Source organism: Felis catus, chromosome X (genome assembly GCF_018350175.1).
Source record: "Felis catus isolate Fca126 chromosome X, F.catus_Fca126_mat1.0, whole genome shotgun sequence".
In the NCBI taxonomy this organism is placed as follows: Eukaryota; Metazoa; Chordata; class Mammalia; order Carnivora; family Felidae; genus Felis; species Felis catus.
This window is the reverse complement of record NC_058386.1, coordinates 38,582,522-38,608,210: the sequence shown is the minus strand read 5'-3', so window position 1 is coordinate 38,608,210 and position 25,689 is coordinate 38,582,522. Positions and strand designations below refer to the sequence as shown.

Below are 25,689 nucleotides of genomic sequence, written 5' to 3'. Positions count from 1 at the left end.
CAGAGAGAGAGGGGGATAGGGAATCTGAAGCAGGCTCTGGGTCGACAGCAGAGAGTTCGATGAGGGCTCGAATTCAGGAACTGTAAGATCATGACCTGAGCTAAAGTCGGACACCTAACCAGTTGAGCCACCCAGGTGCCTCTGGCTTCTTTTATTTAATACAGCGTGATGTTTGTTATGGTTTATGTAGAGTTTTCAGCTATTTTGTATTAGGAGAATTTTCAGGACATCTAGTATATATATTATGTTTCTGGAAATACAAGTCCTATATCTGATTATTATTTAATGTTATTATTAACTCATGTACTATGAGTGGGAAATTAAAATTGAAAATTCCTTTTTTTTGAGAGAGAGAACCGGAGAGACAGAGCACACAAGTGGGGGAGAGGCAGAGAGACAGGGAGAGAGAGAATCCCAAGCAGGCTCTGCATTGCCAACTCACATCCAGATGTGGGGCTTGAACCCACAAACCATGAGATCACGAGCTGAAGTCAAAAGCTGGGCGCTTAACCAACTGAGCCACCCAGGTGTCTCAAAAATTCCTTTTAGGGGCGCCTGGATGGCGCAGTCGGTTAAGCGTCCGACTTCAGCCAGGTCACGATCTCGCGGTCCGTGAGTTCGAGCCCCACGTCAGGCTCTGGGCTGATGGCTCGGAGCCTGGAGCCTGTTTCCGATTCTGTGTCTCCCTCTCTCTCTGCCCCTCCCCCGTTCATGCTCTGTCTCTCTCTGTCCCAAAAAAAAAAAAAAAAAAAAAATTCCTTTTAACTGATATTTATCTTTCAAAGCTTCAAAACTTTCAATGCTTTACATTAAAAAAAAAAAAAACAAGGAGAAGAGTTTTTCCTAATATGTGATCGATAATTCCCTAAAACAGTGAACATTCAAAATATAAATTCATTTTATCTTATTTTGAACCCCATATTAAACTTTAGTTAATCAATTATCAGAAAGATGTTTTTTTTTTTTCTAATTTCACCATAGGAAAAAATAATTTTTTGAATCAGGAAAAATACACTGATTTAAAAATACACTTGCTTTTCTCAAGGGTCTCTTTCCTTTTCTTTTATCTCTGGCAATTTTTCTTCTGCCCCAAATTGTGGATGTAAAAGCATTTATTAAAGGTAATCATCTCTGTGATTAACCAATAATGACTTGCTTTTTATTGTCAGGTCTGTCTATTTCAATGAGCGAACCTGACTGAGGCTGGCCCAGGATCACTGAAGTCAGGACCTTTGAAGTGAACATATGTGATCTCAACGGATATAGTTCATCATTTGCCTTTTCATCATCTAGTACTCATGTCTGGCAGCACTTTTATTCATCTTAGAGACAAGCTCCTCAAATGCATAGGCTTTGTTTGCACAAATTGTCCCTTATTTGTCTCATTTGGAGAGGAAAAGAATTACATTAGAGACTTCTTAGACGTCCAGTTCAACTGGTACAGTGGGCTTTCATCTAGACTAATGGTTCTCAACAGGGGAGTAATTTTTCTCTCCCAGGGGATACTTGACCATGTCTGGAGACATTTTTGTTTGTCCCAAACAAATGGGGAAGGGGGCGGTTGTGGAACTTCTCAGCCTTCACAAGTGTGCAAGCCAATTCCTAACAGAACCAGTAGGATGGAGAGATGATAGAGATATAGAGATAGAGATAGAGATAGAGATAGAGATGATAGAGAGATATATAATGAAGAATTGGCTCGCACACTTGCGAAGGCTGAGAAGTTCCACGATCTGCCATCTGCAAGCTGGAGACCCAGGAAAGCCAGTGGTGTAATTCAGTCCAACTCCAAAAGTCTGAGAACCAGAGGAGCCAATGGTTCCCATTTTAGTCTGAGGGCCAGAGAAGATGAGAGGAGATGTCCCAAGTCAAGCAGGCAGTCAGGAAGCAAGAGGGGCAAATTCTTCTTTCCTCCATCTTTTGTTCTATGTCAGCCCCCAGTGGATTGGATGATGCCCACCCACATTGGGGAGGGCAACCTGCTTTAGATTCAAATGCGAATCTCATCAGGAAAGACTCTCACAGGTATACTCAGAGACGCTTAATCTGGGCATTCTGTGGCCAGTCAAGCTGACACACAAAATTGACCATCACACCAGGAATACTGCTCAGCATCCTACAATGCACAAAACAGCCCCCATAACGAAGAGTTTTTCTGTCCAAAATGTCAACTGTGCAGAAATTGAGAAACTCTGATCTAGCCTGAAGCAATTCTAGAGTTCAAATCTTGTTCCTTCTCGGGCTCAGGTGCTTTTAAATGACTTTTTAAAGTGCATTCAAAGTCTGCCAGGCCAGAGAATATGCTCTTAACACTTTCATACCAAAATGTTAAAAATCTAAGATTTAGTCTCTCAACTTTTCGTTTTTCCAGCTCGAGAAACTTCACACCTACATTCTAGTTGAACATTGCTCAAAATACAGTCCTTGGGTCACCAATGGGTGACAGGGTTCCCCTGGAGAGTCGTAGGCAGACCTCCCAATGTGCTTCCAGAAGCATCACATGCCATTCTGTAGACTTTAATTTTGTTTCCCTAGTTCTTTTTCTACTGGAAAGTGCAGCGAGTAGAGTCGGCAGCTGTGGGATCTCTTGCTCTGCCGAAGTCATTCTCGGTCACAAAAAAGTTTGAGAACCACCGCTATTGAAAGGTGTGCTGGGAGGACGTGACCTTCAAGACCCACCTCAAGTTCCCCTCAAACTGATTCACATATTCATTTATTCATTCATTACACACATTGAGACCGTACTAAACATCACCACCACCATGCTAAGGGCTGAGGACATAGGAAGACCGTCCCTCCAAAGACGGAGTTCCTTGAGTAGCTCATTGTTGGAGGAATTCTGATCTCTGTTAACCCTGCCCTTTCCCTGCATTCCACAATTTAATACGTGCTCGTAGATGACTGTGTTACTCTCAAATTGACCTCTTTGTGTTGATTTCTCCTCCTGAACCAGGGCATAGTATCTTTCCTGGCTAGGGTTGCCAGATAAAGTGTGGGACATCTAGTTAAATTTGAATTGCAGATAAATAATGAATGATTTTTTTTGTATGAGTATGTTGCAAATGTTGCAGGGGAGACATTTATATGAAAAAAGACAATTCATTGACCTTCAAATGCTAATCGGGCATCCTGTATTTTTTATGTGCTAAATCTGACGGCCCTGTTTCAGGCAAGGGTTCTCTAATATTCTCCCTACATCTCCAAGGACATATGAGAGAGGTCTGGACGCACAGCTGGTCCTCAAATAAGCACTCATACAAGCAGGTGTCTCATTACTTTGAGGTAGACAGAAAGTTAAAATATTCTTCCTCGCAAGGTAGGGACAGTGAGTGATTTCTTCTAGCACCCTTGGCATAGTTAAATCAGTTGTGATCTGAAGGCAGGGCAGGCTTCCAGGAAATGGTGGGGTTTAAAATATAACTTCTAAATACCAAATCAGGACAGGAGAGAATCCAGGACCCAGGGAAATTTTTTCCCCCGGGGGAGGAGACAGTGGGTGAGTCTGTCTTTTAGTCCTGAACGTTCACACAGGGCATTGGTATATTGACAATGCCAGGAAATAACTTTAACTTGTCTCCAGTCTCAATTACTGAGATAACTAACCATGGAAATTTAACCCTCAATAGTATTGCTTTTTCATCTAGCATTTTGCTATCAGTGAACATTACGCTGTTTCTCTACAGTAGACATTGTGGGTGAATGTACTTTGAGCTGCTCCTGAAAGCATAAACAGCTATTGCTAAATGGCATTCATTCTTTCTGATCCCAGTGGGTTAGAGTTTCTGTTTGCAACACCAACACCAAGTATTGCCTTTCTGGAGCCCAAAAATGCCCTGCTATCTGGAATTTGTCAGTAAATGTTACATGCCCAGTCAAATATTATACAAACAGGGACTCCAGTCACATAAAATGCCATGACAACTGGAAAACACATGAGCTTTTTCATGTGTGTTTTGTTTTGTTTTGTTTTGTTTTGTTTTGTTTTGTTTTAATAACCAGGAGTCCTGCGTTCTAATCTCGGCTGTCAAAAATCGCTGTCGGGGCACCTGGGTGGCTCACTTGGTTGAGCGTCTGACTTCGGCTCAGGTCATGATCTCATGGTTCGTGAGTTCGAGCCCTGCGTCGGACTTTCTGCTGTCAGCACGGAGCACACTTCGGATCCTCTGTCCCATCTCTCTCTGTCCCTCTGTGGCTTGCGCTCTCTCAAAAAGAAATATTAAAAAAAAAATGTGTGCTGTTGGTTGCAGAAGGAAGGGGTTTCCTATGCAGGCATACTATGTATTTGAATTATTATATCCAATATTATTTTATTTCAGAGACCTGCTCAGGTTTTCTACCTTTTAGAATACATTGCAGGTTTTTGCAGCATCTGGCCCACTTTTTACTTCACTTCTTTTTATAACTGTCCCTAGTTGAAACCTTTAATGAGTCCCAACATCCATAGTGAAAAACAAATTTTGTTCTTTTTTTTTTTTTTTTACATTTATTTACTTTTTTGAGAGAGAGACAGAGTACAAGTGGGGGAAGGCAGAGAGAGGGAGACACAGAATCCAAAGCAGGCTCCAGAGTCTGAGCTGTCCACACAGAGCCCAATGCGAGGCTCGAACCCACAAACCGTGAGATCATGACCTGAGCTGAAGTCGGACGCTTCACCGACTGAGCCACCCAGGCGCCCCACAACAAATTTTGCTCTTAAACACCTTCATTTGAATCATGTCTATAAACTGGATTTCTATTGAAGAAAAGACCTCAAATCAACTCAAGCCCCAGCTATTAGCATCATTTTGTACCGTGTAACTGTCCTCACCGGCAATGTGACCTGAGTGGCAGCCATTTGTCAGGGGGTCCCTCTTGTCATCTGATTCCTAGAATCACCAGGCTCTTGATTGCAATCACCATCTGGAGTGTACATGACACAAATATCTACTTATAAGAAAACATGGAGAGATGATTTCACTCTGGACTACATAAAGATAACCAAAGGATCGATTCTGTGTCGGTGATCTCACACTACGAAATTAGAATCATCCGTGTAAGAATAATTAATTAAAAGTAATACTGTTCAACCACCCATAATTAGTATCCAGTGGGGCCGTAATCGTAATTTCTAATTTCCTCTTCCCCACAGAATTTGTGAAAACCCTCACGCCGGCATTCTTGGGCAATGTCCGTTCTGGTAGCCTCTTCTTCCTGAGCCAAACGGTTGGCTGTTTGCGCTTCCTCTATGCGTCCCATACAGCCTGCGTCACACCATCTGTTGTGGTAGGTCAGCCCTTATGATAAAGTGATTAGGAGCCCATATTACCATTTGGAGAGATAGTCTTAGTCGCGGCACTAGTCGCTGCAAAAAATCACTTTGGGGACAGTTGGTTTAGCACTTACTTTGCAAATAAGGTTTGGTTTTTGTTGACATGCTTTGCCACGTGTCTATAGGTGTGACCTCTATCTTCCTGAAGTCTTGGAGCTTGGTGTCTCTGCCTGACTTCCTATGTCTGTCTCCCTTGGCCTCTGCCCTGCCCGTGCTGTGGAAATCAGGCCACCGGGGACAGAGCCCCACTCCGGTTCTATGGGCGGGAAGATTTCTCTTCCATCTCAACCTTGTGTCTATAAGCCAGCTTGGCACATCCCCACAGCTGTTGGCCTGTTAAGGCAAGTCATGAACACCCACCTGTCGCCTGGCTTGTTCCTTCCAACTCTACTCAAGCCGGTTCCTGACCGGCACCCTGGCCCTGGAACACGTCTTTCCTTTGGCATCTTAAATCAGCCTCTGTACTTTGACTCGGATCTCCAGCTTCTAGCCCAAGGTCCAGTGAAGGGCTTTGGCTTCGATTGAAGCTGGGTGCCCCCTAACTCTTGGGCTGCTTGAGGATGTGGTTCCCCTCCAAACAAGTCCTTGAGGCCAAAAGCGAGGTCTTGGCCCATTGAAAAGTCACCTGTTGCCTCCTCGTTGTCCCCAAGGAGGGGATCTGGACACCCAGATTAGGATCCAAGCAGATGATGGATTCCTCACTGGGTAGAATCAGAGGTCCTAGAACACTTAACAATTGTTAAACTGTTAAAATTCCAATTTAACATTGTTCAAGAACTGTCCTGGCTGCAGTGACTGACCCTTTCATCATTCGATCCCTCAGTGTACGTTTTTCAAAAGATTAACAAAGAAGTTGGGGGAAAAAACACGGTAGGCTCTAAATCTCATTTTGAAACAAATTTTCCAGCCCCGGTCAAACCTCCAGTGTTCAAAACCAGTGAAATGCACAACATAGATAATATCTGGTGAACTCTGTTCTGCACAGCCTGTCTCTTTATTGAAACCTTTTGTGGCATCATAAAAGACTCGCTGAAATATCCATTCATGAAAAGCTGGACGGCAAGAAAGAAGTAATAAGGACCTTTTATTACCTTGGCAGTCTTCTAATAAAAAATGACAGGAAAGTAAGTTCCTTTTAATTGACGAAGCACGGATATCATGAAGTTGGAAAGGCAAAGAAACACTGCTTGGGGCAAACGGCATTTCTGTGCGCTTCTTAGGTAGAAGAACGCGGCTCCCCAGCAACATGAGTTAGGTTTGCTGTAATTGTCCATTTTCATGCTTGTTTTGGGGAAGATTCTTGTTTATAAGGGCGTCTGTCCAGTGATGAGTACACGACACAGAGTTGGTGCTCAATAAATCATTCTTGGATGGACGAATGAAAGAGGACGCATGATCCCTTTCTGCAGGAATCTGTTACCACAGACACACCCAAGGTTAGATGGTGCTTCCTATCGTTTTATTCATTGTTGATTTTTCCCCCATTCCATTCTTATTATGCACTATTAGTGTTTGCGGTACGGGTAATAAGTCTTAAAGGTGGTCAAAGACGTTCTTTGTTCACTGGACTGTGTCCAGTCCTCCCAATGCTCCAGCCTCGTACTCTGCCTGGTGTGCTCATCCTCAATAGTTGATTAACCCCGGTTCATCCTTCAAGTCCTAGCGAAAAAGTCATTTCCTCCTGGAGGTCCTCCTCCATTGCCTGGGCTAGGTTCTCTCGCCCTGCTACGTGTCCCGGAGCAACATTCAGAATTACGCTGGTGATTACCCCTCCTAGATGTCTTCTCTGATGCAGTGTGAACCCCGAGAGGGCAGGGGGCAGGGGCAGCTCTGTTCTTGTCCATCAATTCCCCAGGGCTCAGCGTAGCACTTACGGAAGACGTATAATGACCAGACAGCTTCTCATTAGGACCACCTTGAGACAGGTCAGGGGCTCTGGAGTGTGGAGCTGGTTCTGGAACTGTTGGGAGAGTAGAGGCCTGGAGGAGAGGAGAATGTGCCCAAGGCCTGTGGACCAGCAACACTAGCATCACCTGTTGCTTATTAGAAATGCAGCTTCTCAGGCCCCACCCCAGACCTGGGTGCTTTATACTCACATTCAAGTTTGAGAAGCACTGCTCTTAGAAGCTTTGTGCAGAGACAGAAGAGGAACCTTGGGAGGTATCCCCTGTAGGAGACGGACCCTGAGCAGGCCTGAACGACCCCTTGCATGCAGGGATAAGGTGACCTCAGAGATCCTCTGAAGGCTCCTGAGTTCTCAAGCTGGTTTTGACCTCATGGAGCACAAGGTTCACTGACTACCTTCGCCTGGAGAAAATGCTGTTTGCTGGTAAGTTTTCTCCGAAGACGCCACGGTTCCTCTCCTGGCCTTGTTGCCAGGTGGACATCGAGAAAGGATAAGTTGGTCAGCCTGCCTTGAACTCAAAGCTTCAGACGCCCCGGGGGCCTCCTGCTGATTCCGTATTTTTGGACCCACGCCAAAGAGATCCCAGGCAGACCCTACAAGTATCCCCTCCACCCATCTCACCCCACCCCACTGGACATGGGATTCACTGGCAAGATAGGTGAGGGGCCAGAGTGTCCACAGCTAAGAAGCCCGAAGCTTCAGGGCCCTGTGGACAGAGGCGGACAGGTAAGGCTTGGCGATGAGGAGGCCAGCCCCGGCTCTCTTCGGGATGGGGCAGTGGGGACCTAGGTTCAGGCCCAGGGGCTAATTAATTAATTAATTATATTTGCATTTATTTATCTTCGGGAGAGCACAAGTGGGGGAAGAGCAGCGAGAGGGGGACAGAGGATCTGAAGCGGGCCCTGTGCGGACAGCCGATGAGGTGGAGGCTTGTTTCAAACAATTCGCCAGGCCTGGAGCCTGCTCCCACCAAACCCGCAGCAACCCTGCCCTGAACCGAAGCCCTTGACACAATTAGTTCTTGAAAAGCCATCCCACATTGCTTCTTTTGACTTTCGGAAAGGTGGCTAAACACCTGTAATATTGTTGAATCCAACTCCCCCCCACCCCCCCCATGTTTGGCAAAGCCAAGGTCCCTAGACCCACATCCCAGGGCCACAAATAACTCCACTTGCTGCTTTAGTCTCCCGGAGCTAATTGCGGACATAAGGGCAGAGGGAGTGGGGGAGGGGGAGAGGTGGGTATTTGGAAGGAGGACGAGAGGGGCGGAGAATGCCTCCCCAGTACATGCCAAGATAGTGGCAATACTGGGTGGTGGAGCAAAGTGAGTCTCGGAGCCTTGCTGGCCTTTTTACCTACTTTATCTCGCTTTTCTCATCTGTGAAATGGGTTGTTAGAAGGCTTAACCGGAATCATGCAGGCAAAACGCTTAATGCGGTGCTTGGGACCTGGAAAACGCTCAACGAACGAAAAGTCTGGTGTTCTTTGTATTGCTCTATTTGGGGGAATAATTGCAGGGGGCTGGAGGCAGACACCCAAAGGGGCCACCGCCCGCCCCCCAAGCTCAATAACGCACTACGGAGGCTGATGGAGAAATAAAGGCCGCGCTGAAGGCCCAGGGGAGGTGTCCCCCCCCCCCCCTCCAGGCTCCCCGTGCGGGCCCCAGGTGATCTCTCCGCCCCCGCGCCCGCCCTCCCCAGGTCTGGGCGGCGGAGCTCCGGGCGGGGGGCGGGGCCCGAGGCGGGCGATATAGCGGCTGGGCGGCGGCACCAGTGCGCGGGGGCAGCGCGGCGGGCGGGGGCCGAGACCCAGACAGCGGAGCGGCGGGCACCGGGGCGGCCCGGAGCGGGGCGAGCACCATGAGCCACAAATGCGACGTGATCGTGGTGGGGGGCGGTATCTCAGGTCAGTCGCGGCCGCGGCCCTCCTTCTTTCTCCTGCGTCCGAACAGGTGGCCGCCGCCGGGGTGGGGTGGGGAGCGCGGGCGGCCGAGGGCCTTGGGGGCGGGGGCCGACCCCGGGAGCCTCGAGCCTGTCCGTGTGCGCGGGCAGGGATCTCGCGGGCCCCGAGCGCCGCGCACGGAAGCTCCCACGAAGGGAAGGATTTGGTGCGGTCCTGGACAGAAGGCGGGGGCGGGGGGGTGGGGGCGGAGGGACGAAAGTCTGTGGACCGGCCGGGGCCAGGCTTTGAACTTCTCCCTCCGAAGGCTGCTGGGCCTGCGCTTGCGGGAATTTTCGAGGCGAGGAGAAAGGGGGCTGGTTAGCGCGCGGGAGGTTTCTGCTAGGGGGTGGCGCAAAGGTCCGTCACTTTTTCCAAGCAAAGGTCAGTCATGTGCTCCAACCTGCCCTGGGCGCTCGGCACCCCAGCTTGAAGCAGGCGTGCACCACAGCGTACTATAACCCTGGCAGCAGGGGAAACGACCTTGAACAGTTAGCTCCTGGTTCAGAAAGCAGGGGTTGGACCCTGGGGCGATTGATTGACAAATACCGTCCTGACCCTGATTCTCTGTGGTTCTGTGATTGTCACGGGTCTGTCCCTGGGGCTGCAGGGCCTTTTGAGCAAATAGCTCTTCTCACCACTACCCGCTTCCAGAACAGGATGAACAAACTGTCCAGTGGGGCTGGGGTGGGGAAACTTGACTCTCTGGCCCAGCCTATGTTTGGCAGGTTGGAGACTACCCTCTCAGACACAGGGAGGCTGTGTGCGCAGCAGGGCGCAAAGACAGAAGCCAGAGGGAGGGATGGAGTGGGTGGAGAAACCCATCCTCTAACGAGGGTCAGGCGGATCCTATGGGTGGGGGTTAGTGAGAATAAGCAGTGTTCCCAGAGCGGCCTAACAGCCCCCTGGGGACGCTTTGGCCCCAATCCCGGGGCCTCCTGGTTCCTAAGAAGTAATTGGGATGCTTCCCAAATCCACGGATGTGTTGCCCAACCCTTGGCCCTAACCAGGTCTCAGGAGCAGGGTTAGCCTTTGCTCTCCATGGAGTGGGCAGGGCAGAGGTGCCCCGACTGCTGTACCTGGTGAGGAAACCAAGACCTTGGATGTTGGGGGCTGATCCTGGTCTTGTGCCACTCCCTCCGCTGCAGCCCTCCTCACCTTTGGGTCGAGTCTCAGGCTACCGTTTGTATTCTCGTGGCCCTCCTGGACTCACTCAGGCCAGGCCCTGTGTCCCGTGCTGCAGGGTACACAGACGCATAAGACAGTGGCACGCCAAGGTGGGCCAAGGCTGGGTTGATTTGGCTTGCTTTCGGTATTTTTGACATCTCTTCTCCTATGGGGGCTTGGACTTCAAAGCATATGTAGAAAATATTATTCAGGGGCACCTGAAGTTCTCTTGCCAGGCCCCCGAGGTCCTGTTTTTGCCCAAAGTCTAATGGGTTCAGATTTTTCTACTCCCCCCCCCCCACACCTCTTATTTTGCCCGGTCTGATTCATACTCCAAACCTTCAAGATCACTCAAATAAATCATGTTAGACTCGTTCAGGAGGGGTAGATAAGGGTTTGGCTATTTCCACAAGCAGTGGTGAACTTTTATATTGACCCTCAAACTCTGAAGACAGGGGTCAGATGACTAGATCTGCCTTCTTCTCAGGAACATTACATGGAACAGTCGTTGTTCTAAAAAGCAAGAAAACAGGCTTCCAAGGCCTTACTCAACTGCTTTATCTGCTGCATGAGGATAACAGCGACTAGTCACAGCTAGATGATGACAGCATCACGGTGAAGGGCAAGAGCAACAATGCATGTGAAAATAGCTTGGCAAAGGCTGACATGACAAGAGGTCCTACAAGAATTGTACTCATTTATTCAAACAGTAGGCATTAGAGTAGGCTGTGGTAGGGGATGCAAAATTGGGTCACATTGCTTTTGAAGATGTGTCAATCCAGGAGGGGAGAGGAGATACCCAAACAAAGACAATACAAGGTAGACAGTGGTGCATGTGATAGATGCTTTAGTGGTGCGTGCACAGAGTCCTAGGGAAGGTGATTGGAGAGAATCTCCAACTCTGCTGAGAAAATCTGGGCAGACTTCACAGAGGAGGTGACATTTGAAGTAGGTGGGAAAGGAGGACTATGAATTCAGCGGGAGACTAGATGAGGAAAGCATTTTGAGCTAAGGAACCGCTTATATAAAAACACAAACATGTGAAGGAACACAGTAGCCAGGCTTAGGAAACCTCGAGAACTTCCGTGTGGAGAGTCGGAGGGAGGGTGTGGTGGCACGAACTTTGGGGAGGCTTGCGCATCATCCGCAAAAGGTGCCGTTCTTTCTGTGGTCGGTGAACGCCGATGGGGATTTTTCATTCCCAGAAATACAGGGATGGTACTAACCAAAAGAGGGAGGTGAAGGGGGAAGAGCAGGTTTGGGAGAAGGATGGGGCACGTGGAGTCAGAGGTGCTGGGAGGACCACGGGAGAGGTGTCTGGCAGGTGGAAATTCAGGGAAGTTGGGCTCAGAGATACGTGCACGCGAGAGAAGTTTGAGCTGAAGCCACTGATGCAAATGAAATGACCCAAGCCGAAAGAGAGGAGAGAGGAAGTCTGGAACAGACTAGACGAGAGGGTGGAGGAGAGGAAGGTGTCCATCATTCTCTGTTGTCTGAGGACCGAGAGGAGGAAACCGAGACACCGGAAGACACTTAGTTAACCTCACAGCTTAGCTGAGATATCATCTCCCAAGGCTGCCCTTCCGAATCCCCCCCAGGTTGGGTTAGATGCCTCCGTTTTATTCTCCCCTGCCACCTGGTCCTTCTTCCTGAGGTTTTAATGGCTCACTTTCCCCTCCACTAGACTGTGAGCCTCCAGAGCCCAGGGAAGTGTCCCTTTTTCTCTGCAGAGAACCCCCAGCCCCCAGCTCCAGAGCCCTGCCTGGCCCAGTTAGCACTGAGGACTTGCTGTTGGCTTAATGGACTTTACACCAACAAAGTAGCAACTGATTGGATTTGAAACTCACATCCACTGTAACCACCAATCTTTTGCATTTCGCGCCAAATCACCCTGACAGCAGGAGAAGCAGTCAGATCGGAATTTTAGAATTAGTAGGTGACCGACCCAGTGTTTACATTTAGAAGTGTCTGAATTTGACTCTGCTTTTTAAAGTTTGTTAGTTGTTAAGCTTGGGGCGTTCTGCTAATTCTCTAATCGTTTTGAAAGCCGTCAGCAAATTTTCATCACTCCCTTAGGATAAACACAGATAATGGGAGGGTCAGTCGGTTAATATACAACCTTCTTTTTTAATGTTTGAAAACTTCCAGGGCAGCTGTAGAATAGTTTTTTTTCAGAAATGTGTGCGCTATATGAATACAGACTTACTGAAATCTCTTCCACTGAAGGAGCAGGTGATCCCTGGAGTTTTGACAGAGTAACAGCATTTCCCACATGGAGCTGGACAGCAGCATTTTGTTTCTGTCCCGAGTCTCGGTTTCAGTGTTTGGGTTGGTGAAACCATGGAAACTATCTTTTGCAAATCTGGATTGGCTCTTGCTGAATCCTCAGGAAAAAGCACCAAAAAAGGGAAATTCGAAGCAGAAAGGACATTGTTTTTGCCAGGCTTGAGAGAGGAGAGTCAGCTGTCTGGGGTTAGTGGGCACTTAGCCGAGATCCCGCAGAGCTGGGAGCCAGCCTTCCAAGTTGTGACCAACACCTGGCCAGGAGAGCAAGCCCGGTACGGGCTGGTGGGCCCGGTCTGGGCAGGGTGGTGTCACAGATGGCCCCGGAGGGATCATGAGTTGAGTTGGAACACAGCCGGCAGATGTGGCCTGTGTGTTAATGGCAGAGCTTCATCTAGAACCCACCCGAATGTTCTGAAAAATAATAATTGTGTAGAAGTTGCTTGGAAATCTGTCTATTCCCATCAAAGAGAGGCTATGGAGAAGCAGTATGGCAATGTTAAAATGATATATATAGTTTGGTATCAAACAGACTCATTCTACACTTACCCTACTGTGTTACCATGAAAGTTCCATCACCTCCCTGTTCTTCAGCGACTTCATCTTTTTTTTTTTTTAAGTTTTTTTATTTATTTTGACACAGAGAGAGAGAGAGAGAGAGGCAGAGACAGAGCACGTGAGCGGGAGAGGAACAGAGAGAGGGAGAGAGAGAGAATCCCACCCAGGCTCTGCAATGGCAGCACAGAGTCTGACTCGGGGCTCAAACTCCCGAACCTCGAGATCATGACCTGAGCCGAAACCAAGAGTCAGACGCCAAACCGTCTGAGCCACCCAGGCGCCCCCAGCGACCTCATGTTTTAAATGAGACTCCTAATGCGTTTATTGGCAAGAGGGGGTTGTTGCTAGGATTAGAAAGAATGTACATTGGCAGTCACATGGCTTCAGCTTACACGTTTTGGAAAATATATCCTTGTTTAGACCCTAGGATTTTCCGGTCTGTGGGAGGAGAAGCAGGCTTTTCTGCGTAATCACTTCGTCCTCTTCACCCCTTACAAAGGCTACGTATATGTGCAGGCATCCGTCGGGACCCGTCTGGTCGCAGCCCCATCCTGACCCACCCCATCTCTTTACTCCCTGCACCGAAGGGCCTCAGGAGCTCAGGCTCACCTCGGGTTCAGGAAAAATGTTGGCGGCCCCAGATCTGCATTTCAGCCGCACCCCAGCCCGGCTGTTATTCAGATTCTGACCAGGTCCTCATTCCCAGCCACCTCACTCCCATCTTCGTGATGATAACAAGTGCATTCATAATGAATGCAAATCTTATTTATTTAACAGGATCAGTTGTTTCTTAAGAATAAATAGTACAAGAGTTAGCATTTCGAGGGCCGCCCACAGGCTGGGCAAGGCAAGGCGTTGGGAGCTTAACTTTTCACGGCAGCTCTGTGCGGGTTGAAAATGACAAAGCCCTGTACCTTCTGCTTGATCCTAACACTTGGGGTGCGTTGATTGGGGGGGACCTGCTTGGTTGGCCATGTGGGCAGAGCCAGGGGCCACTAGAATGACAACTTCTAAGTCCTTCTGTATCTTCCAGGTTTAAGGTTTGGCTTGGCCATTCTCCATGGCAGCAATTTCCTTGGCTTCTGGCTGGATGTTGAGGTCTAGGCTCCGTGTCACACAGGGCACACGGAGCATAGTGTTAAGAGCGTCGCGTCTACCCTGGTTCCACCAACTAGCTGTGCTACCTTAAGCGAAATTGGTGACCCTTTCACGTCTTAGTTTGCTCATCTGGAAGATAAGGATAATAATGGTATCCAGTTCAAAAAGTAGTTGAGAGGATTACAAGAGAAAATGCATGCAAAGGGCTTAGCATCTGGCAAGCACTCGGTAGATACTGGTTATTATTCTTCATCAGGCTGACAAAATGGCCACTAACCGCAGGCGGGTCTGAACAGGCACCTTGCCAGCTGACTCCACTGTCAGAGTTTGGGTTGAGGAAATGGTTAGTGACCGTGCGTGCAGTAACACGTGCGCGCGCGCACACACACACACGTTCATGGACTATTATCTTATATAGGGATGCTGCTTTGCAGCTCTACTTTCTTGGCTTGTATATGACATAATAACACAGATGATATAAGAAAGCCAGCAGCGGGGCTCCTGGGGGGCTCAGTCGGTTAAGCGTCTGACTTTGGCTCAAGTCGTGATCCTGAGGTTCGTGAGTTCGAGCCCCGTATCGGGCTCTGTGCTGACAACTCGGAGCCTGGAGCCTGCTTCGGATTCTGTCTCCCTCTCTCTCTGCCCCTCCCCTGCTTGCACTCTGTCTCTCTCTCTAAAAAATAGAAAATAAACATTAAAAAAAAAGAAAGCCAGCAGCAAAATTCAAAAGGCTTAAACTCTAATGACTTTGAATGTGTACGTGAGAGAAATACGTGAGAAATTCTGAACGCAGGACACCTTTCTATATGGACTCTTCTAACCCGCTTGGTACCCTGAAGATGTTAATAGTAGGCTCACCCCCACTGTTACTCAGTTTCACATTTGTTTCCTTGTTTGATGTCTTCTACTCCCGTGTAAATGTCATCATGGGAAGCAGCTGGTTCCAGTCTGTTAACCTTTCCCCATCATCAGAGCGGGCCATTTCCCTGTAACAATAACTTGGAGTTTGTTTTGACATCATTTGTTCACACTCACACAGGTGCAAAGGCACACACACATTGAGAGGATTTTACTGATGCGGCTGCTAATGTGTGCCATCAAAATGTGTTCTAAAACACTACAGCTTAGAAAATTCGCTGCTTTAGGGTTTCTTGCACTTTTGATAATAAACACACAGGTGGCCCCTCTGGTCAGATCTATCTCATGAACTTGAAGAGATCATTTAGTTTTATCATTTTATTTTAAGTAGGCTTCATGCCCATCCCGGAGCCCAACGTGGGGCTTGAACTCATGACCCTGAAAACAAGCCCTGAGCTAAGGGACACCTGGGTGGCTCAGTTGGTTGAGTGTCTGACTCTTGATTTCGGCTCAGGTCATGATCTCACGGTTCGTGAGTTCGAGCCCCAAGTTGGGCTCTGTGCTGAGCATGGATCCTGTTCGGGAGTCTCGCTCTCTGCCCCTCCCCTGCTCTCTCTATCTCTCAAAATAAATAAATAAACTTTAAAAAATAATATGTAAGTGAGCTCTGTACTGTGTAAGCCAAGGGCTAAGTTAGATAGAAGGAATGAATCATCGAAGACCCAAGGGGTTGGAGAAGGTGCCATTAAGCAAATGGAATGTGAGCAGGTGCTGAAGAACAGGAATAAGGTGAATCATAGGGCCATGGGCTCCAGTCAACAGCTAATATTTCTATTTATAGGAAGGTAGAAGTCCCAGCAAGGCAAGAGTAATAGGGACGGGGACATGTGGGTAATAAAGTTAGTAGAAGGAGGGAATCAAACAGCGAGACATTGAAAAGCCAAGTGATGAACCTGGCTGGTTCAGGCAGTAGAGCATGCAACTCTGGATCTCAGGATTGTGAGTTCAAGCCCCAGGTTGGGTGTAGAGATGACTTAAAAATAAAATCTTAAAGGGGCGCCCGGGTAAATCAGTCAGTTGAGCATCCAGCTGTTGATTTCCGCTCAGGTCATGATCCCAGGGTCGTGGGAACGAGTCCCATGTCAGGCTCCAGGCTGAGGGTGGAGCCGGCTTAAGATTCTCTGCCTCCCTCCCTCTGCCCCTCTCCCCAGCTTGCACTCTTGTGGTCTCTCTCTCTCTCTCTCTCTCTCTCTCTGTCTCTTTCTCAAATAAATAAATAAAATCTTAAAAAAAAAAAAAAAAGAAAGAAAGAAAAGCCAAGTGAATAGATAGGGTTTTCTGTGATTGGAAACAGGGAGCCACTGAAAATTTGTGTATAAAGATAAAGGGGACAGTTATGTGCCTGACACGTGGAAGGCAGCAACCCTAGGAGCCAGAGAAGCCAAGAAATGAGTAGAAATTCTGGAACAGGTTGAAAGGTGACCGGCTGCTGAGAATGAATTGGGTTATCCTGACCCCCAAGGCTAGTTGTGAGAGAAAGTGGGGGAGGGGAGGCAAGAGGGAAGAGGTCTTGGAGGGCCCTTGGCTTTCTTCTGTTTTGCCGAGAGCTGACCCAGAGGAAGTATCACAAAATAAGTAATTCATGTTTTCTCTCTGAAGTTTTATAACTAGAATCGAAGGACATGACTGTATTTACATTTTTCTTTTTTTTTTTTTTTTTTTAAATCAAAGAGATTTTTCTACCCAGGGCTTTGACCCAGCTTACTAAGTGACAAACACACATCTTGGGCAATCTGAAACACGAAGTGAAGAGTTCATCCTATTTGTTATGTCAAAGTTGTCCTTGAAACCTACGGTTTCGTAAAAGGAAAAAAATTTAAAAAAAAGGGGGGGGCGCCTGGGTGGCTCAGTCAGTTAAGTGTCCAACTTCGGCTCGGGTCATGACCTCAAAGTCCGTGAGTTCGAGCCCCATGTCAGGCTCTGTGCTGACAGCTGGGAGCCTGGAGCCTGCTTCGGATTCTGTGTCTTCCTCTCTCTCTCTGCCCCTCCCCCGATCGAGCTCTGTCTCTCTCTCTCTCAAAAATAAATAAATGTTAAAAAGAAAATTGAAACATACTGTTTTATGAGAGAGAGGGCACAGTCAGAAAGTACCTTCGGGTAGGAATGACCTTTCAAATGTTAGTAATGTCACCATAACCTCTGTTTAATGGTATCTTAAATGGCATGTTCCAGTTAACTTCCACTTTATGTCAGAAGGGTAAGCTCTTGATCCGATGTTAATCATCTCTTCCATAGGCCATTTCTTAACTCTGGCCACATCCTCCCTCTCAACATTTATCAGAATTGGACAACAGGGAAGGTTCGCTCTCCTTCCAGCCCAAATAACCCCTCCCTTTGGGTGTATCTCTCAAATATCTCCAATGATCCTTTTATGTTGAATTCTGACTCCTGACCTCATGCTTTGTAGTTAGAGCTACTTTCTTTCTTTCTTTCTTTTATGTTTTTTAATTTATTTTTGAGACAGAGAGAGACAGAGCCTGAGTAGGGGAGGGGCAGAGAAAGAGAGGGAGACACAGAATCTGAAGCAGGCTCCAGGCTCTGAGCTGTCAGCACAGAGCCCGATGCAGGGTTCAAACTCAGGAACTGTGAGATTATGACCTGAGCTGAAGTCGGACGCCCAACTGAGCCAGCCAGGCTCCCTGAGCTACTTTCTATTCTTGTGATCCCAGTTGTGTTTCTGTCTTAAATTGTGTCTTTATAATTATGTCTTTAATTCCATCTCACTTCTGTGGATTATTTCCCAGTTTTCTACATTAAAACAAGTTCTTTGGGGGGCACCTGGGTGGCGCAGTCGGTTAAGCGTCCGACTTTAGCCAGGTCACAATCTCGCGGTCCGTGAGTTCGAGCCCCGCGTTGGGCTCTGGGCTGATGGCTCAGAGCCTGGAGCCTGTTTCCGATTCTGTGTCTCCCTCTCTCTCTGCCCCTCCCCCATTCATGCTCTGTCTCTCTCTGTCCCAAAAATAAATAAACGTTGAAAAAAAAAAAAAGATAAAGTAAATAATTAAGAGGCAAATTAATTACTAACCAAAATTCCCACCAAAAGTTTTAAGGAGAGGGGTGCCTGGGTGGCTCAGTAGGTTAAGCATCTGACTTTGGCTCAGGTCATGATCTCTCACAGTTTGTGAGTTTGAGCCCCGTGTTAGGCTCAGGGCTGACAGCTCAGAGCCTGGAGCTCTCTCTCTCACTCTCTCTGCCCCTCTCCTGGTCGTGCTCTGTCTCTCTCTCTCTGTCTCTCTCTCTCAAAAATAAATAAATATCTAAAAAAATTTTTTTTAAGTTTTAAGAAGATAAGCCACTGATACAAAGGAAAGATGAAATCACATTTTTTTCTTGGTGATTTATAGTTTAAGGACTTTTTTGGAGACATGGAACATTTTTTAATAACCTGAATTGTAGAAATAATACCTGTTTATTATGAAAATCTGTAAATTGCAGAAAAGGACAAAAAGAAAATGAAAATCATCCATAATTGTTTTCTACAAAAAAAACTAACCACTGTTACTAATGCCACCTGTATTTTCTTTTGGTAAACCACCTGTTGGATCTATGTGTTTGTTTTTATTTTTTTAACGTTTATTTTGAGAGACACAGAGAGAGTGAGAGAGCAGGTGCAAGCAAGGAAGGAACAGAGAGAGAATCCCAAGCAGGCTCCAAGCTGTGATCTCACAAACCCTGTGATCATGACCTGAGATGAAATCAAGAGTTGGAAAGTTGGGGCCCCTGGGTGGCTTAGTCGGTTAAGCGTTGGAGTCTTAGTTTGGCTCAGGCCGTGATCTCACAGTTTCATGAGTTTGAGCTGACGAGGTGGAGCCTACTTGGGATTCTCTCTCTCCCTCTTTCTCTGCCCCTCCCCCACTTGCGCTGTCTCTCTCTAAATATAAATAAATAAAATTTAAAAACAAAAAAGAGTTGGACATTTAACCGACTGAGCCACCCAGGTGCCTTTATTTGTTTATTTTTAAATAAATAATAACATGACCATTTAATCATGTCTTAAGTGCTCTTTTCCCGTAAGATCTTGAGAACTTTATATTTCTCCATATGATCGTATCTATTTACCCAGTCTCCTATTGCTGAAGATTTGCATTTCCAAACTTCTGCTGTTTGAAAGAAAGCTGTTATAAACATCACTACACCTAAACCATTGTGCATGATTCTGATGATTTCTTTTGGAACCTTCTAGAAATAAATGTTGGGAATCCTTTGAAGGCATTTAATAATTATTGCAAAACCGTCATTCCCAAGAGAATTTCACACTTACTTCAGAGTGGAATTGTAATAATGGGCTTCTTGGTTACCTCAACAGGCAACCGACATCCACCCCCCCCCCCCAACTCTGGCACAATACCGAGAAAGCCATGGTTCTTCACGAGCTCATAGCTGTAATTTAATGAAGTTGTAAAATCACAACCCTCTTCTGTTTTGTAAAATTTCAGTGGTGGCAAGTAAATTTTGCTCTCTGCAACTGGTCTCTGCAATTACGGCTTTATGCCCGCCATTATTTACTAGGAACATACCTTTTTTAGAGTACCTCTAAATTCTTTGGGTGCCATTTATCCGCTGCGTCTAGAAGTTTGCCATCCTCACTTAGATCACTCTGGTGTGTTTCAGTGCTGAAAAGCAAACAGCCCGGTGACAAATCACTTTCTATGATTAATTATTTTTACCCCTCTAGATAAGACACGAATATAGCCTTTGTCCACAGTCTGTTTTAACGGCTGATCAAACAGCTGTTTCATGTTTTACATTTTAATTTTCTCTCTAGTTTGCCTTCACATCTGCCATAGATTTTAGTTTATTTAGGAGTCCTGTCCGATGCAGTTGACGGTCTCAGAATAGCCCTTTTGTGCTATGCCAGTTAGTCAAAATCAAACAGCCCTTGTTAAGCACTGAAGATAAGCGCGCACAAAGGCGTACACGCAAATGAGCCCCTCTTTTCATCGAACGTGGTGCCCTATCTTGTTGTTTCTGCAGGGGAGAAAAAGAAGGCACGTTTGCTCATTTCCTCGATGTGCTCACTCGTTCAATTAACGCTTATCGAATGCCCCATTTGCCAAGCATTGGGCTGGCGTGGGGGCGAACACATGGGTTATGCGTGTTTCCGTCCCGTACAGCTACACACAGGTGAATGCTCTGAGGGGGCGTGGGTGCTGAGAAAGAGAAGTGCATCTGGTTCAGATGCCGCAGAGGAGAGAAGGATGACGGCGTCACCTCGGGGCCTCAAAGAACCTGCTGGAACATTCAGTGACAGGATTTGCTGGAGAGTTGATGGGCCAATTCAGATATTGTTCCGTAAACTGTAGCTTTAAGTGGTTGAGATTTCAATCTACATTCTAATGTACACAGGCCGTTGAAATGGCAGTTTCGCCCTTCCGAATGTAGGGCCTAAAATGGCAGCACAGGGGATGGTGTGGTTGGCTGTTCGAGCCCCCTTCGGGGCAGTGATTCCCTCACCTGCTCAGAGGGTTGGCCGCCCGCTGGTGCACTGCTGAGTCCCTCTCTGGAGATTGCCCTTGACTGAGGGGAGCCGACTCACCCAAGAGCTTGCCCCTTCCTTTGGGGACACCCTCACATCAGGACGACTCTGACAGGCCCTCTCAGCTTCTGTTGTTCAACTCCTCCCTGTGACCATTCCTGCCTCTCTTACTCCTTGACATGTGTTGAACCCCGATGAAGCTCCTACATACAAATCTGTCTCAGAGGCTGCCGGCCATGAACCTTAATCTAAACAGACAGTAGTTGAACAGTATTTTTGTTCTGTACATCACAAGATGTTCTAACCATGAAGCGTTAGTCACTTGGAGGTGGACGCCTGGAGAGAGGGCTGAGCCTCCAGAACAGGGTGGAGGGTGGAGGCTGACCTCTACCTCAGCCCAAACAAGCTCCAGGGAATCTAATTCTCTTACCACTCTGTGGGCTGATTTAGAGCTGAGATTCATAGCCTCTTATCTGGAATTGCTATAAACAATTAGAAACATTTGTGGCAGCGGAACCAAGGGGTGAATTATGAAACAAACAGCCCTAATCAGTGAAGACTGGACACAGAAGGTCATGGACTGTCCATCTATCGTAGGCTACCTTTTTGGGTCCAGCTCAGATTCTGGGTTCTTGGCAAAATAGTTCTGTTGGTGTGCGCCTCTAGTCTTCCCATAATCCTACTACTATTCCATTCAGCCTCCTATGGCATTTCTCACAAGGAATTGTAGCGATTGTAGAAATTGGACGACACAACCCAAGATGGGCAAGGCAAAAAGGGAGCTGGTTGGTGGTGTTTGAGTGGAGAGGTTAGAGGTTGGGGGTCTTTGGTCCAAGGACATTCATATTAGAGGGAATCGACAAAGGAACTAGAAAAGCTAGATCATGATCGTGAAGGAGTGCATTGTGGAGTTTTCACAGGTAACCTTTAGACTGTCCTCTTGGAAATGACCACTGATAGCATTTAAACGAGTTGCAGCATTCTGAATCGGCATGCCCAGAGATACGATCCTCTGTGCGATTCAACAATTGATTTGGGGGAGGGGGGAGAGAAAGAGAGAGAGCCTGTTCTTTCCATGCCCCACCAAGCCAAAGCTTACAGAGCTAGACTATTAGTATTACAAGGACATTAACACTTTGAGGGGTCTGTTCTCTGATTGGAAAAAGACCTAGCACATTACTTACAGAAATATCTGTAAAAGGAAATTGTGAGCTAGATGGCTGCCCATCTCTTTCCATCTGCCTGCGGTTAGTTTTTTACTTAGAAAACAAGAAGTGAGTGCCTTCTACGTGCTAGGTGCCAGGAATGAACAATCCAGAAACAATTCCAGCTTGACACATGCACACACGCACAAGAAATGATGTGAAATTACATTTCCCGTGCCTATTAACTGTTGGCTCACGCACACACAGAAATGTACTTTTTTAAGTAAAAGCCGCCTCTGTATCCCTTTACAGGGCTCCCATCTGAACTGAGTCAGAACAGATGCTGAGACAACTCGGGTTTGGGTTTCCAGGTGTTGTGTCATCCGCTAACTTTTGCAGGCTTTACTCATAGGTGGTGTGATATTCCTGGCCTTCTGAGGGGTAAGTCAAATATCATACATGCCTTTTATGCCGTCGGAAATCGGCCGCATGCCGGAGTGGTCAGAGGCTGAAAGGAAATCACATGGTCCCAGCTGATAAAAGCCAGCACATCCAAAATACACTGCCTGTGATCCGTTTTTCTCTCCCTTGTTCCTTTCTCTCTGATATCATGGAGAGTGTGTCCAAGGGGAAAATGAGTTTTCTGTAGATAAATCAGTCTGCCGGTCCACAATATCGAGCTTCCAGCAGACAGGTCTGAGAAATGGAATAAAAGTACAAAGAGGTTAAGATGACTGTGAGGTAGGAAGGGAAGCAAAACCGTTTTGTGTGCAGAAGAAAAACCATTTGGGACTTAGGCATGCTTTCATTTCTGGGTTTTAGTTTGTGAACAAAAACCCGTGAAAAGCTGATGAAAATGACAAAACAGTTCTTTCCTCCTCCTGTGTTGTCTTCAAGGTATGTTTCAGGAAGCCCGTCTTCTAAATCTGGCTCCCTTCCCTATGGATGAATTCCTTTGAAAGGAATTTGCAGGTTTAAAGATGGCTTGAGAGTAAGTTTAAAAACCAACCTTTAAAATGAAAAGCATTCGCGAATGTTACGTTTCCAGTGAAGGTACGTGTGCACGCTGAGGTGTTGGAATACGTTTTCTTTGACAATAGAGATTTAGAGAAAAAAAAAATGGGGGCACTTGGAACTTAAACCCGTGTTCAAACCCACGCTTTCTCTATATAAATTCTTGGCATCAGTATTTTTCAAATACAACGGATGAAGGCTTCAGTGCCAGTGAACAGTGACGTCTGCAAGTCATTTGCAAAGTGCGAGCTTTACTCAGTCTTGCTGTTAAAATAATTGCAGTGTCCGTGCAGAGCCCAACTCGGAGCCCGAACTCACGGACCACGAGACCATGACCTGAGACCAGGAGTCAGACGCTTAACCGACGGAGCCACCCAGGCGCCCCTGGTTGAATCCTGTTTGCCGCACGTTTGGCATTTTAGCTGTGTGGTGCAGAGCGGTATAGGGTTTTCGGCCCCTGTAAACCGCCGTTGAACGAGTAGTGTTTTCCGAAGAAGTTCCCACGATCCAAGAAAAAGATTTTCCAGCTTCTCGTGCTGTGTATTAGCCGGGCGTTTGAAAGCATCACTTCTTTCCACCTCCCTTCCAGTTTCCCGCTGCCCTCCCACCTTTCGAGCTGCTCCTTCAGACTCCTTCGCCCGCTCCCACCTGCTTCTCCTTCAGTATTCGCTGTTCCAGGAAACAGAACTGCCTTCGGACCAGTTTTTAAGCCAAGACCGCTGACATTTGGAGCAGACGCTGTAAGGGTCCTACCATTGCCCCTCAGCACCCGTTCCCATACATGGGGACCTGTGGCTTCTGGCAACTCCAAGTCTTTGCCCGAGGCCTTTCTCCGGCCACTGGGGCCCCCCACCCCACCCCACCCCACCCCGCCTTGGCTCCCACCCCCGGCCGCCATCTGCTCCTAGGACTGGCCTGCTCAGTAGCCTGGATTCCTCACCTGTCAGTTGGAACCACTGAGGCATGTTCTTTACGGTCTCCCAGAGGCCCCCAAGTGGGATGGAGCCCTAGTTGGCCACCGTGGCGTCCTGCTCAACTCTGCGGCCCTTATTGCCTACCCTCTCTTCCTTGTCTCACCTCCCCAGAGCCTACGGGGCTTCTTGAGGTCACTTCCCAAACCAGCTGTTGGCAACCAACTGCCTTGTTTCAAGGTCCGCCTTTGGATACTAGATACTAGAGGTTTTCTTCTCTACTCTCTGTTATTAACTGCTAAAGCCCTGTTAGTTCCGGTTTCAAAATATGGCTCAGACCAGTCCACCTCACCGTCTCCGTGCCCTCCCCTGACCTGGGCTTCCTCACGTGGACCACTGTAGTTCCCAGAGTCTGCTCATTTGTATCCCGCCGTAGGGTCCAGCCCTCTCTATTCCTTTCTTTTTCTTTTTTTTTTTTATGATAAAATATACAGAACATAAAATGCACCATTTGGACTATTTTTTTTAAAAAAATTTAATGTTTACTTATTTATTTATTTTGAGAGAGAGAGAGAGAGAGAGAGAACGCACGCAGGAGAGGGTCAGAGTTAGAGGGTGATAGAGAATCCCAAGCAGGCTCCGCCCTCTGAGCGCAGAGCCCGATGAGGGGCGCGAACTCACGAACCATGAGATCATGACCTGAGCTGAAATCAAAAGCCGGACACGTAACCGACTGAGCCACCCAGGTGCCCCTGGACCATTTTTGAGTGTACAGTTCAGCCACATTAAGTACATCCACGCTGTTGTGCAACCCAGAATTTTGCCATCGTCCTAAACTGACACTCTGTCCCCGTTTAACAGTCACTCCCATTCCTTGCTCTCCTCGGCCCCTGGCAACCCCCATTCTGCTTTCGGCCTCCACGAATTTGACTATTTGTCCTTTCATGTCCGGCTAATTTCACTCACCGTAACGTCCTCAGGGTTTATCTACCTGAAGTAGTGTCGGTTCTTACACGAAAGGAAGAATAATTTGGCTTTAATGAGAACAAAATTCAACCTTTGATGTTTTTGATGTTTTCAAACCACAGAAAGATGTTTACTGTCAGAAGTGAAGCAAATGAAGTTGTTCAGAGACGAAGCTAACTATCCGTTGGCCTTCACCCCATCCTGACCCTCTTGAGGTGACCCCGGTTAATAACCTGTCATGTATCCTTCCAGAATGTCCTCCCGGCGGGGCAAACTTTCAAAAATGTCAATGTCATGAGGTTACTCCTCTGCTTCAGACCCTTCAGTGGCTTCCATTAACATCAGGATTAAGTCCAAAATGATGACTCTGGCCCAGACACACTGGAGATCTGACCCCTGCCTACCTCAGAAAGGACATCGGCCACCACTGTCTTTGTTCTGCGTCTGCCCCGGCCGACTGTTGAAATCTCGAATAATCTACCTCAGGCTCTGGCCTTCTGTTGCCACCAGACTTTCAGCAACAAGTTAATATATGGGAATCTCGATAAAGTTTCCCGGTTTGAAGCTTTTGATATTTTCACAGCAGCGTTCTAGTGACATCTGCTTTTCTGTCCCTCAGGGTAGGAACATCACATAAACTCAACCCCAGAGGAAGTACTTGCACTTCTCCATGTGGAAACTCTTTCTAGCTCTTCTCCCCCCTCCGCTCCCTTGCCACTTTGGTGACTCTTGACCATCTTTCAGAACTTAGTTTGTTATTTTTTTAATTAATTAATTTTTGAGAGAGAGAGAGAGAGAGAGAGAGAGCAAGCACGAGTCGGGGAGGGACAGAGAGAAATCCCAAGCAGACTCCGCACTGTCCACTCGGTGCCTGACTTGGGGCTCAAACCCACGAACCGCAAGACCATAACCCAAGCTGAAATCAAGAGTCGGCTGCTTAATTGACTGAGCCACCCAGCTGCCCCCAGAACTTACTTTAAACCTTTTTTTTTCTTAGATCT

General features: G+C 47.3%; 1 protein-coding gene across 1 annotated transcript in view; it reads left to right on the top strand.

Moving 5' to 3' along the window:
• Positions 1–8,960: 8,960 nt before the first annotated feature.
• Positions 8,961–25,689, top strand: part of MAOB (monoamine oxidase B) — a 111,743-nt gene continuing 95,014 nt past the window's right edge. Inside the window, exon 1 of the mRNA XM_023248804.2 lies at positions 8,961–9,119. Within this exon, the coding sequence (XP_023104572.1) occupies positions 9,074–9,119 (46 nt within the window). The 5' untranslated portion in view covers positions 8,961–9,073. The remainder of the gene's footprint in view (positions 9,120–25,689) is intronic.